Source organism: Eublepharis macularius, chromosome 12 (genome assembly GCF_028583425.1).
Source record: "Eublepharis macularius isolate TG4126 chromosome 12, MPM_Emac_v1.0, whole genome shotgun sequence".
Classification (NCBI taxonomy): domain Eukaryota; kingdom Metazoa; phylum Chordata; class Lepidosauria; order Squamata; family Eublepharidae; genus Eublepharis; species Eublepharis macularius.
In genome coordinates, this window is record NC_072801.1 from 79,614,909 (window position 1) to 79,626,567 (window position 11,659).

Sequence of the window (11,659 nt, forward strand, 5' to 3'; positions counted from 1 at the left end):
TCAGACACTGGCGATTGTTACCACCCTGGGAGGGAGCCTGGCTTACTTGCAGAGGGCCAGGGAGCTTCGTTCAGGGTCTAGCAGAGATCGGAGGCCTCTGTGGTGCCACCGGTCAGCCTCGAGGCTGCCATTCTGAACGCAGAGCTGGCCCCACCCAAGACATGACCACACCAACTGCCGTGTCGTCAGACATTTATTTGCTTGTGATATCTCAGGTCCATTGACCTCACACCAGCCCTTTCTTCCCTGCCCTTCCCTGTTGGCGCCTCCGGACCATGCCTCGGCCACGTTCAGCCCTTGAGGTCTATCTCACACACCCAGTTGTATCGGCGTGAGCAATGCTCTTCGTTCCACAGCCCGTCCCGGTGAAGGTGGGCGCATGTCCGCTGCTCCCCTAGTCTGTGAGAATAGGGCTGTCCAGGTTTCCAGTCTCTAAAGCAAGGAGAAAGGATGGAGTGGGACGCTTGGCCAAAGCAAGAGGCAGCCCCTGAAATCCCCTGCCCCTCCCCTTCACGTTTGCTTAAAGCGTGGAACAGGGTAGCTGCATAGGGGATTCCCGAAAAGGGAGGCGAGAAGGAGCTGCACCCTGGGCTTGGGGAGCTCTTGCTTCTGACTCCTGCGCTGGCTGAGAGGTGAGTGTCTCCCTCTTCACATGCTCAGAGGCACTCTTCATACCATGGTCCAGGAGCCAAGACCGAGCAGTGAGGTTCAGGGAAGGTTTTGAAAGTTCCAGCGGTCAGGCCAGGATCCCTGACACGTGGCCCCACTGGAGTTCCGGCACGCTGGGGCTAAAGCTTGTTTCCAAAATCCCAGCTGGTGTAAAATACAAAATCTGCAAGTCCCTTTGGATGCTGCTGCAAGGCATGTGTGAGCAGCAAGAGGAAGCTCAAGGGAGAGCACAAATTAGGGCTGCTGACCCAAAGCCTCAACTCCTCCTCTAGGGCCCTTTCCTTGGAAGGCAGGCAGGGACATGAAGGACAGGGGGGGCCCTGGAGGCCAGCAGAGGCTGCGACCCATGCATCTCCCCACCCCACCACCAGCCACCACCCCAGGGCTGGTGCTCTATTTTAAATACTTCAGGCATGCTTCATAGGCTGTGGCTGTAGCAGTGGCGACCGCTGAACTCACATTCTGCGAACGGTGTAGGAAGCCCCATCCACCCACTGCCAGCCCGCGCCGGTGTTGGTCAGGCCAATCCATGCATACCGAGGCTTTGTGCGCTGGGCCACAAATTGCTGCCATGAGAGAGGACAAACGGAGCGGTCTGTGAACTGTTTTTCCGCCCCCCCCCCCGCCCGCCCCAAACACTGGGAGTGGGGCAGGCAACCGTCCGTCCCTCCTGGGGCTCCTCGCCTCCCTCGCCAAGCCAGCAGATGCTGAAGCCTAGGGGAACGCAGGCCACTCACTTGCTCGAGGTAGGAGGTGATGGTGGCCAGGTGAGCGTCGCGGTCTTCACAGTCCACTTTGGCTTCCTCCCAGGGCTTCTCTGCTTTGGAGACCCAGTAGCAGCTCCTGCTGAAGGAATCCCACCCCGCAGGGCAGCAGGCTGCTTTGCTAGCTGGTGGAGGTGGAAAGAGGGCGGAGTTCACAGACTGGTCCTCCTGTCTCCTCCATGCAAGTTGCAGGGGAGCAGGCCAGAGGCCACTAGCTAAGGGGAGCCATTGGGGGGGGGCGGGGGGCGAGGTGTTCTCCTGGAGGCCAGAGGCTGTGCCTGGCACCAAACACAAGGGGCACAAGGAGGGGCCTGGAGAAGGAGGAGCAGTTTTAAAATGTCAGGAAAAGAAACTTGAGAGAAGCAGCTGCCTTACAGCCCTGGAGCATTCGGCGCTTGCTCTAATTCCGCCTGGGCATTAACTGTTCCTTAGGAGCTGGAGTCATGTTTTGCTTAAAGTGAAGCTTTGGTAGATGAATTTGCACATGCTCCGTCAAATGTCAAACGTTTCTGCGTGACCTTTCTACTCTGCCTGTTGTGCTTGGCCCTTTGGGTGGCCATTCTTAATTTGCCGTCTCCCAGTCTCTGCCCACCAGCTCATCTTCCAGCCTTGGATACGCACATACCAGTCATGCCAGTCTTGTCGGCCTCCTGGCGCATACAGATTCCTTCACATGTTTGTACACATTAAAATCAATGTGGCTTGGCTCTACCCGGCTGTCACCATGTGTTGAACCTGCCTTCTGGCACTCGGGGCCACAGGAGGCTCTTATGGCTACCCATCCTGTTCTAAGTAGATGAGATGCACATGCAAGGAAGCGGCCAAGCTGTGTCTGCCAGCAAGGGTAGCCAGAAGGGCAGGGCTTTTTTTCAGGGGGAACGCGGGGGAACGGAGTTCCAGCACCTCTTGAAAATGGTCACGTGGCCGGTGGCCCCGCCCCCTGATCTCCAGACAGAGGGGAGTTGAGATTGCCCTCTGTGCTGCTGGTGTGGAGGGCAATCTAAACTCCTCTCTGTCTGGAGATCTGGGGGCGGGGCCACCGGCCATGTGACCATTTTCGCCAAGGGCGATTTAAACTTTAAAAAACTCGCCCCCCCCCTGTTCCAGCTGACCCAAAGTGACGTCATTGTGCGGTCCTGAGTCCCACCACCTCCTTTCCTGGAAAGAAGCCCAGCAGAAGGGTGTCCTCCACGTGCACGAAGGAAGGACTCTGTTGGCTACTAAGAGCCTGGGAGTGACTGAGGACCTTCTTCATCAGGCTTGATCCATGGCTGGGAGGCAGAAGGCTGAGCTAGAGCGGACCTCATGCGAGCCCCAAAGAGCCACCTGGGTCAGACCAGCAAGGGTGCATCCAGCCGCACGGTGGCCAACCAGGTGGCCTTCCCCTGATGCTGCTACCTGGCCATAAGGTCAGCTTGAAGCGGAGCGTATGAGGCATCGTAGCAGTCCATTCACGAGACAGGCTCAGCACGCCAAAAGGCTCGGAAGAAGCAAAGATGGCCCAGCCGTTGTCTGATGCTGCGAATGGGTCTGTCCTTACGGTTTGGCCCAAGAAGGGGTGCTCTTGAACGGCTGGGGATACTTGCTCAGGAGCTGGTCCCCCGCTAGGACTGCTCTCAAGTGAGGGCTTGCGGAGGGGGGTAGCCCTGCCCAAGGGAGGGGTGTGAAGAACCAGCCGTTTGCAGGGGCAGAAGAGATGGACAAAGAGGCTGGCAGAAGGGGCAGACTGTCTCTCTCTGGGGATCTGATGTGGGGCAGCAGAGCGAGTTCACCTCGAAGGACTCTGTCTCTATTCGGGCTTCACGTGTGTATTTTGGAGGCGCTATACTCTCGTCTATCTGTCGCATGGTCATCCCTTTCTCTGAGGAGCTCAGAGTAGCATACGTGGTCTCCTCTTTTACTTTCACAACAACCCTGCAAGGTAGTTTATGCTGAGAGGGCCACCCAATGAGTTTCAAGGCAGAGTGGGGGTTTAAAGCTGGGTTCCTATCTGACACGCCAACCACTACACAGTCCTGCCTCATACGGCTGCCGTACCTAACCTGGTCACGCTGGCATGTCTCAGGGCTTGGGGAAGTGGGGAGTGCATAACAGTGGGCTATGGTTCCCCACCCCTGCACGCTTCTCCTTTGCATGCCCAGACCCACACTTGGCAGGTTCCCTCCAGATGTTCGCCAGACCTGTTCGGTTGTGCTTAATGTCCTGCACGTCACAATTCACAGTCCGAAGGGTGTTCCGCAGTGTGACAATTTTGCCCTGGACCTCAGTCTTCACTGTAGAAAGGGGGTGGAAGAGAGAGGGAGTTAATTGCGACAGATCCAGAGGCGTTAGTCATGTTAGTCTGTAGTTGCACAATAGTAAAGCGTCCAGTAGCACCTTGAAGACCAGCCAACTTTATTGTAGCATAAGTTTTCTAGAACCACAGCTCTCTTCGTCAGATGCATCTGACGAAGAGAGCTGTTGTTCTCGAAGCTGCATCTGATGAAGAGAGCTGTGGTTCTCAAAAGCTTATGCCACAATAAAGTTGCATCTGACGAGGAGAGCTGTGGTTCTCAAAAGCTTATGCTACAATAAAGTTGCAACTGATGAAAAGAACTGTGGTTCTCAAAAGCTTGTGCTACAATAAAGTTGGTTAGTCTTAAAGGTGCTATTTAATTGCTACAGAAGTCCAGGAGCACCTCCAGGACTGACAAGAGGTGCTCAGCCTGCACAGTGCCTCTCAGCTCCTGCTTATGTCCCATCGGGTGGGTTGCCTTGAGAGCAAAGGAGTGCATTCACGTGCCCCCCACCCCTCATGCAAGCCCCCCTCATATGCATATGTATTGCTCGCCCATGCCCACCCACCCCCCACCCCCGACGGTTCCATGCTGTCCTACCTTTGTCCATTGCTTCGGTCAGGTGTTTCACTGCCTGGTCCAACTTGACTAGTTTCTTCAAGTCCTCTGTCTCTGCAATTGGCATTTAAGGGTTTGGAAGCCTCCTTCCAAGCTTCTCCCCCAGCCCACCCTCCGTGACTTCCCAGTTCTATGTATCTAGTACCTTTCGATCCTACCTCGGAGCTTGGAGTGCTGCATGTCTTTCCCTGTTTTATCTTCTCAACAACCCAGTGAGACACGTCAGACAGAGAGAGAGAGAGAGACTGGTGCAAGGTTGCCCCTGTGTACCGCATGGCAGAGGTGGATTTGAACCTGAGTCTCTCAGGGCCTTGTCCAACACTCTAGCCCTGACATCCTCTACAGCAGTGATCATAGATCCAGAGGAGTTAGCCGTGTTAGCCTGTAGCTGCAAAATAGTAGAGTCCAGCAGCACCTTTAAGACTAGCCCACTTTATCGTAGCATCAGCTTTCGAGAACCACAGCTCTCTTTGTCAGATGCATCTGAGGAAGAGAGCTGTGGTTCTCGAAAGCTTATGCTACAATAAAGTGCGTTAGTCTTAAAGGTGCTGCTGGACTCTTTACAGCAGTGATGCACACTCTTCGATGCTTAGTGATGCTCTTTGATGGGCCACCTGTAGATGAGCAGCCTCCCTCCTGGGGCACTGACTCATCCCATGTTCCAGGAAAGTGGGCAAGGCTGTTGTCTGGCAGGGCTTGCGGTTGGCAGGTGGATCCTGCTTGGAAACAGTCACCACTGGAGGGCCTGGATAGGGGGTAAGCACTGAGCCTTGACCCGGGCCCTGCTTCTCCAACAGCCTCCCACCTTTCTCTCTTGGCCCAGCATCCGGCGATCTACCAGGAGGACAGCCGGCTGGATGCAATGGGGCTGCCTTGCTCTCCTTCCTGCACAGCCAGCCTTCCCTCCTCCCACCCCATGGCAATCTCCCCCCCTCCCTCCCTCCCTCCCCTGAGCTGCTCTGCCTCCGGCAGAGAAGAGGGTTGGAAGGCAGAGAGGGAAGGGAAGGGCGCACAGGCCTCTGGCACAGGGAGGCTTCCCAGTGTGGCGGGCGGGCTGGCTCACCGCAGGCCTCTGGGGGGCGGGGGGGCCGGAGCACCCTTTCCTCCCCCCTGCCTTCTTGCTCTCTGCCAGACACACAAGGGCTGGCTAAGGCTCAACAGCAAGGGGAGAGGCCGACCCTACATGGTCACTCTGCGCGGTGTGTGTTTGGTGGGGTGGCACGTAGGGCATGCGGTAGCCACGAGATTAATGGTAACTGCAAACGCGGCTGTCCGCAAGCCGTGCCGTGAGTGCCGCTGCTCCGCGGGCCAGTCTGGAGAGCCGCCCGTTGCCCCTCTGCTGACGTTGATGCAGGAGGAGAGGCGAGCCCAGTGGGAGGGGTGGAAGCGCCGCGGCGGCTCGTTAAGGATCGCGTCGCTCCTGTCCTCCCACCCCCACCCTCCGTGGAACCAGCCGTGGCCCTTTCCTCCGCTCAGCCCCCACAGGGAACCAGCGACAGGAGGGTGCTCCGAAGCCGGGCGCCTCTCCTCGGGAGCCCCCCTTGACTCACCCTTCTGCCTCAGGGCGGCCGTCTCCGTGGAGACTGAGCGATTGACCCTCTGGAGAGCCGCCTCCATCCTCTTCAGATCGCTGCCAGCTCTGTGGCCTGGGGACAGGAGTGCACACGTGAAGCCGCCCTGCTGCACTGACCCAGACCCCCAAGGCAGCCTCCTCTCCTCTGACCGGCAGACCCTCGGGCGGGCGGGGGTCTTCCGCATCCCCTGCTACCTGGAGCCTTTTCACTGGAGAGGCTGTCGGGGATTGAACCTGCGCGCCAAGCCAATGCAGATCCAAGTGAGGTAAATGGGGCCAAGTCACAGGACGGACTGCTTGGAGTGGCCCACGAAGGAGAAGGCTGGGCCACCCCAGGCCTTGACTCCCTCCTGACATCTGTGGTGACTGATGGGCACCTCTTCCTGGCCCCCACCGCTGACCCCGCTGGCAGCACAAGCCCGGGAGTAAGGGGTCTGCCTTGCTTGGGGCGGCAAAATACCTCGAGCAAATTCCAGTCCCATTCCCTCCTTTCTTAAGGACCAAAAGACTTGGTCTTTTGGTGCTACACCTCTGAAGATGCCAGCCACAGCTGCTGGCGAAACGTCAGGAACTACAATGCCAAGACCACGGCAATACAGCCCGGAAAACCCACAACAACCATCGTTCTCCGGCCGTGAAAGCCTTTGACAAAACTGCAGCAGCACACCCAAGCTGACGCCCACATCTTTCCCTTGACCAGCTGCGTTTCTCATGGCATCTCCTACTGCCCCAGTTCCTACATGTGGACCACTGCCGACACAGAAATTAGATCCAGAGAAGTCAGCCGTGTTAGTCTGTAGTTGCAAAAGCGTAAAGAGTCCAGTAGCACCTTTAAGACTAACCAACTTTATAGAAGCATAAGCTTTCAAGAACCATAGCTCTCTTCGTCAGGTGCATCGTCAGATGCATCTGACGAAGAGAGCTGTGGTTCTCGAAAGCTTATGCTACAATAAAGTTGGTTAGTCTTAAAGGTGCTACTGGACTCTTTACTCTTTTGCAACACAGAAATTGTGGCAGCTGTGGCCACAGGAGGAGCTGCTGGGGTAGCTAGTCTATGTTCTTCAGGCCAGCACAAATTGCTGCCCAGGGCTGTCTGGAGAAAATCCTCCCACACGTGCTCAGGGAGTCAACAGCCCATATCTGGGGCTAGAGAGGCCGCCTGAAAGCAGCCTTCGCCCAGCAGCCTCCAGGCAAAGTTATTTAGCTATTGCCAAAGACCAAACGGTCTACAGAAACCTGATAGATAATAACAATCATGCAATTTGTAATGAAAGTGCCAATGCAATGAGTGTAAAAAGTGCAAGGTAAGTATTCCAATATATATACTCCAAAAATACTAGGGACTATCCACCTGCACGCAATGCATGGAGTACAGTCCATACAACACATGTATAATAACATGCATATAAATACAAAGTTCGTCTTTCAAAATGTACAGTTCCAAAGGGTTGTTTCTTCTTTCTTGCAGGCAAACCTGCCAATGAAGGGCGAAGAGGGTCCGACGGGAGCCAGAAGGTCAATAAGGAAGCTCCCGGGCTGTTGGCAATGGGTGCGCTAGCAGTTTAGACAGCCCGTTTCGCCGTGTATTGCTTTGTCAAGCATCATCTTCTCCAAACAGCATTTTAACGAGCATTGGTGAGTTATTTAGCTGGCTGGTTATACCCCACTGTTCCCCCTAACAGCTTACAACATTGTTCTCCCTGCCTCCACTTTATCTTCACAACAACAACCCTGTGGGGTAGGCTGGGCCAAGAATGAGAGTAGCTGGCTTCAGGTTACCCAGTGAGCTTCACGGCCAAGTGGGTGTTTGAGTCCAGATCTCCCCACTCCAGACTGGCAACTTTTGCCACATTGCCCAACATGCCCCCTTTCCATACCTCCCCACCCAGCCTTGAATGCCTGGCAGCCGCTCCCCAGTCATGCACAGCAGCCCCCCTTCCACCTGCCCTGCCCTGCTTCCCACAGAGCCACTCACCTGTGATGCCAAATACGACCGTCAAGACCCCAATCAGACCGATAAATACCAGCAGGGCCAGAGCTAGGCGGCCGCTGGAGCAGACACGTTGGAGAGCGGAGAGCCCTGCGGAGGCGAAGGAGAGGAGACAACGACCAAGGCACCCTTTTAACCCAGTGGCTTGCCTCCCCCCACGACTTCAGTCTATAAAAATGGCACCGGTATGGTATGTTTGCATCTGGCCTTACTTCAGAGAAACGGGGCGGGCATGCTTCCTCGTTGTTTGGCTATCTGGCCCTTGGCAAGAAAGGGAAGAGGCGGGGTGGGTGGGACAGAGGATCCTGGGCCCTGGCGCACCTGCAGTTCCTAAGACAGAAGCTGTGCCTCGTAGCAGCCTAGGCTCCGCTGGTCTTCACGCTGGGCCAGGAGCTGCAAAGACTTTGGCAATCACTCTGAAGGGAAGGCCTTCAGTGGCACAGAGGAAGTTACTGGTGGCCAGAACCTAGAGGGCTAAAGCAGAGGCGGGGTGGGGGCGGGAATGTCCTCTCCTAGGGGGAGGGCTGCCCTGACCTGTATAGCCCAGGTGAGCCTGATACCGTCAAATCTCAGAAGCTATGTAGGGTCTGCCTTGGTTAGTAATTGGATGGGAGGCCTTCAGCGAAGGCCAGGGTTGCAGAGGCAGGGGATGGCAAGCCACCTCTGTTAGTCTCTTGCCATGAAAACCCCACCAGGGGTCGCCAGAAGTCAGCTATGACTTGAGAGCACTCTCCACCACTGGGGCGGGGGGAGGGTGGCTAAGAAGAACCCTGGTGGATTATACTAATCCTGTACCTAGTTGAGCATCCTTTGTCCAGCAATAGCCAACCAGATGACCCCCGAAAGGCCTGTGAGCAGGGCCTGGAGACCCAGCGTTCCCTGCTCTTGCCCCCCAGGAACTGGTATGCAAATATACACAAGGAGGTTCCCTTTGTCTGTCATGGCTTATAGCCCTTGATGGGCACATCCTCTTTGAATTTCTTTAACTTCCTTATAAAGCCATCAATGCCCAGGTTCCTGTGCTAAGCATTGTACAAAACAGGTGTGTGACGGGAGGCTTTTCCAGCTCAGGAAGAGAGGAGGGGGAAATGGGAAGGGAAAGGAGAAGCAAAGGGGGGCGGGTCTCAATCACTCTGGAGGTTCGGGAGGGTACTGGGTCACTCCCTGTGCACCTTTTGTGACTGGCATCGCTCTCTGCCCTCTGTACCAGGAGGTTTAATGTTTTAGGAATCCTTGGTCATCCAAGTCTGGAGGGGATGTGAGAGACCTGCAAAGAGGAAACGAGAAAGGGGGATGGAGAGGGGATCTGAGGGGCCGCCAACACTGGCGGAAGCAAAAATTCCCCCCCCCCTTGTTCCCAGTGATAGCCAGGTGGGTGCTGCCGAGCCTGTGTGTGGTTTTAGCCCCCGTAAGTCCCAATGGGTCTTCCTGGCTAATGGATGCCTTTAGAGTAAAGCGTGTGTAGGGGAGGTGCAGGGTCCCCCCATTGAAGCACCAGACCCGCAAGACCACAGTCCACATGTAGCACTTGGGAGGAGGGCTCAGAATTAAGAGTTTGCTCATCAGCGCCAAAATAAGGGTAATATTTTTGACCTTATTCCCAATAATCCACCAAACTCACCCATAAAAGCAAATGGCCCCAGGCTTTTGAGGGAGACTTAACCCCCACCCCCCCCCACCCCTACAAGCCAATATTAGCAACAACATTTCAGATTTGTCACCCAAGTCCTGCACTTCACACGTGCCCTTTTTATTGCACTAGTGAATTGCTGCTCCGCTTTATAAGTGCAAAAGAGCCCTGGGGTTTGGGGGGAGGGGGGGTCTCTCTTCTGCCAGCTCAGGCAAGGCCCTGCCCAGAGCCAAAGGGGTCTCCAGTAGACGTGCCTGCCTCCTGGCCAGGCCACGGGAAGCCTTCGCAGGGGCATGGCTTGCACAGAGTGGGCTTTTGGCATCTTTTTTTTAAAAAAGCTGTTTCTGGAAGCAGAACCGTATTGCGCCATCGCGTAGCCTTGTTTGTTAAGACGTAATAAAATTGATTTCTCTTCAGCCAGCAAAGGGCAAATTAAATTTGACATCATAATTGTAGCCAGCTCAGATATGAAAGTTCATTTTTAGCATCCATCATGTGCTGTCTAATATTGCCAAATGGAACTGATTTAACAACCTTCCATATAACTGGTTATGTAAAGAAAATCAAAATGTGAAGATATAACACTCAGTTTCCTAGCATTATTGATGTCTAAAGGAAAAGAAAAACAAAACAGGGAAAATGAGACCAGAAATATGCGTTTCTTTGCACAAACAACAATGAACACAGAGATTATTTGGTTTTGCAATTATTTTTTGTCCTGTCACAGGCCACCTAACTCCACAGGACGAGCATCTGGTGTCCTGGTGTTCACATTCCAGAAATCACTGACTTCTCACTTTGAAGCAAACCCTGCTCCTAGTTTTCTAACCAGGCCTAGCCCTCAGTGCAACTTTCAAACCTCCCTGGATCTTGAGCCAGTTAACATTTTGACAAAACCGATAGCTACAAACAAACAACTTACCCGTGTGAAGGAAGTAGGCAGCCAGACTGTGACACCCCCCAATGAGATTCCACAAGAACACGCGCGCCCCTACATGCATGCACCCCACACACACTTTTTCCAGACTTGAACCTGGTAGGGGAGTGAAAGCAAACTGGGTTGGGGAGGACCCAGTGCCTCTTTTACCATCTGCCTTCTTTCTACGGGGCTCTCGCTCGTCCTTGTCCACGGAGGCTCTCCCCACTCGGGTGTCCTTTGAACTGTCAACAATTCCCAAAGCAAGGCAAGGTGCCAGCTTCCACAACAGCAAGGCTGCTTCCTCCCCCTCCTCCACAAGCCTGTCCCTACAGCTGGACACGCTCTGGCTCTACCCTCGGATCGAACGCTGCCCCCAAGTGCTGAGCAAACACACGGAGGACGCCACAGTTCTGGCAGGGAGCAAGACCAGCTGGGCACAACCGCTGCTGGAGGACCAAACTTTGTCTCCCAGAGGTCAGGAAGAGCTTCCATGCAGGACAGTTGTTGCCCAATTCCAGCCACGCAGGAATGTTTGGTTGAATCCAACTGTCTCTTCCTTTGGAGGATGAATATTTGTCAGGGATGCTTTAGGCTGATCCTGCACTGGGCCGGGGGTTGGACTAGATGGTCTGTATGGCCCCTTCCAACTCTGTGATTCTATGAAGGCTTGTTGCTCTGGAAGGAGGCTGTGCTCTCAGCTGCGTGAAATGAATGGATACAGCCCAATATCCCAAACTCCCTGTGGACAGAGGCATCAGGAAGTGTGGGGCAGATGTGCTTCCTTCAGGGTGGCCCGGCGTCATAAGAACACAAGAAGAACCTCCTAGGTCAGACCACACTGGAGCCAGCTAGCCCAGTTCTTGTTTCCCACACTAACCACCAGATGCCGATGAAGGATCACAAACAGGGCATCAAGGCAACCAACCTCGCTAAGGCTGCCAACTCTGGGTTAGGAAGTCCCAGGAGATTTGGGGATGGGCCTTGGGCAGGGTGGAGTTTCGGGAGGGGAGGGACCTCAGTGGGGTACAGTGCCCCGGAGGGCACCCTGTGAAGCAGCCCTTGTCTTCCAGGGAACTGCTTTCTGTTATCTGGAGACCCGTTATCATTCCAAGTAAATAATTCTCCAGGCCCCACCTGGAGTTTGGCAACCCTAGCTCTCACTGCTCCCCGCTGGTGCCTCCGTGTGTCTCCAGTAATTTATGGGGCATCGGCTCACCTTC

The 11,659-nt window shown here is 54.9% G+C and overlaps 1 protein-coding gene across 2 annotated transcripts; it reads right to left on the bottom strand.

The window, feature by feature from the left end:
- Window positions 1-175: 175 nt before the first annotated feature.
- On the bottom strand, window positions 176-10,706 carry LOC129340416 (asialoglycoprotein receptor 1-like). Of its 2 annotated transcripts, none has more exons than XM_054995207.1 (9): window positions 10,608-10,706; window positions 9,063-9,157; window positions 7,876-7,980; window positions 5,878-5,973; window positions 4,310-4,381; window positions 3,614-3,706; window positions 1,407-1,558; window positions 1,207-1,235; window positions 176-432 (listed from the first exon to the last, which is right to left on the bottom strand). In XM_054995207.1, exons 2-9 carry the CDS (start codon window positions 9,076-9,078, stop codon window positions 291-293), a joined length of 705 nt encoding a protein of 234 aa, XP_054851182.1. In that variant the 5' UTR covers window positions 9,079-9,157; window positions 10,608-10,706; the 3' UTR covers window positions 176-290. The 2 variants fall into 2 exon arrangements, with proteins under 2 accessions (XP_054851182.1, XP_054851181.1); XM_054995206.1 differs by having other exon boundaries at window positions 1,129-1,235; window positions 10,608-10,705.
- Window positions 10,707-11,659: the final 953 nt, after the last annotated feature.

Coding starts and splice junctions, on each gene's coding strand:
- LOC129340416 (XM_054995206.1), bottom strand. Junction 5,974..7,875: donor GGTCGTATTTGGCATCACAG/GTGAGTGGCTCT, acceptor TCCTGTCCCCAG/GCCACAGAGCTGGCAGCGAT. Junction 433..1,128: donor TCCTACACCGTTCGCAGAAT/GTGAGTTCAGCG, acceptor TCCTTGCTTTAG/AGACTGGAAACCTGGACAGC.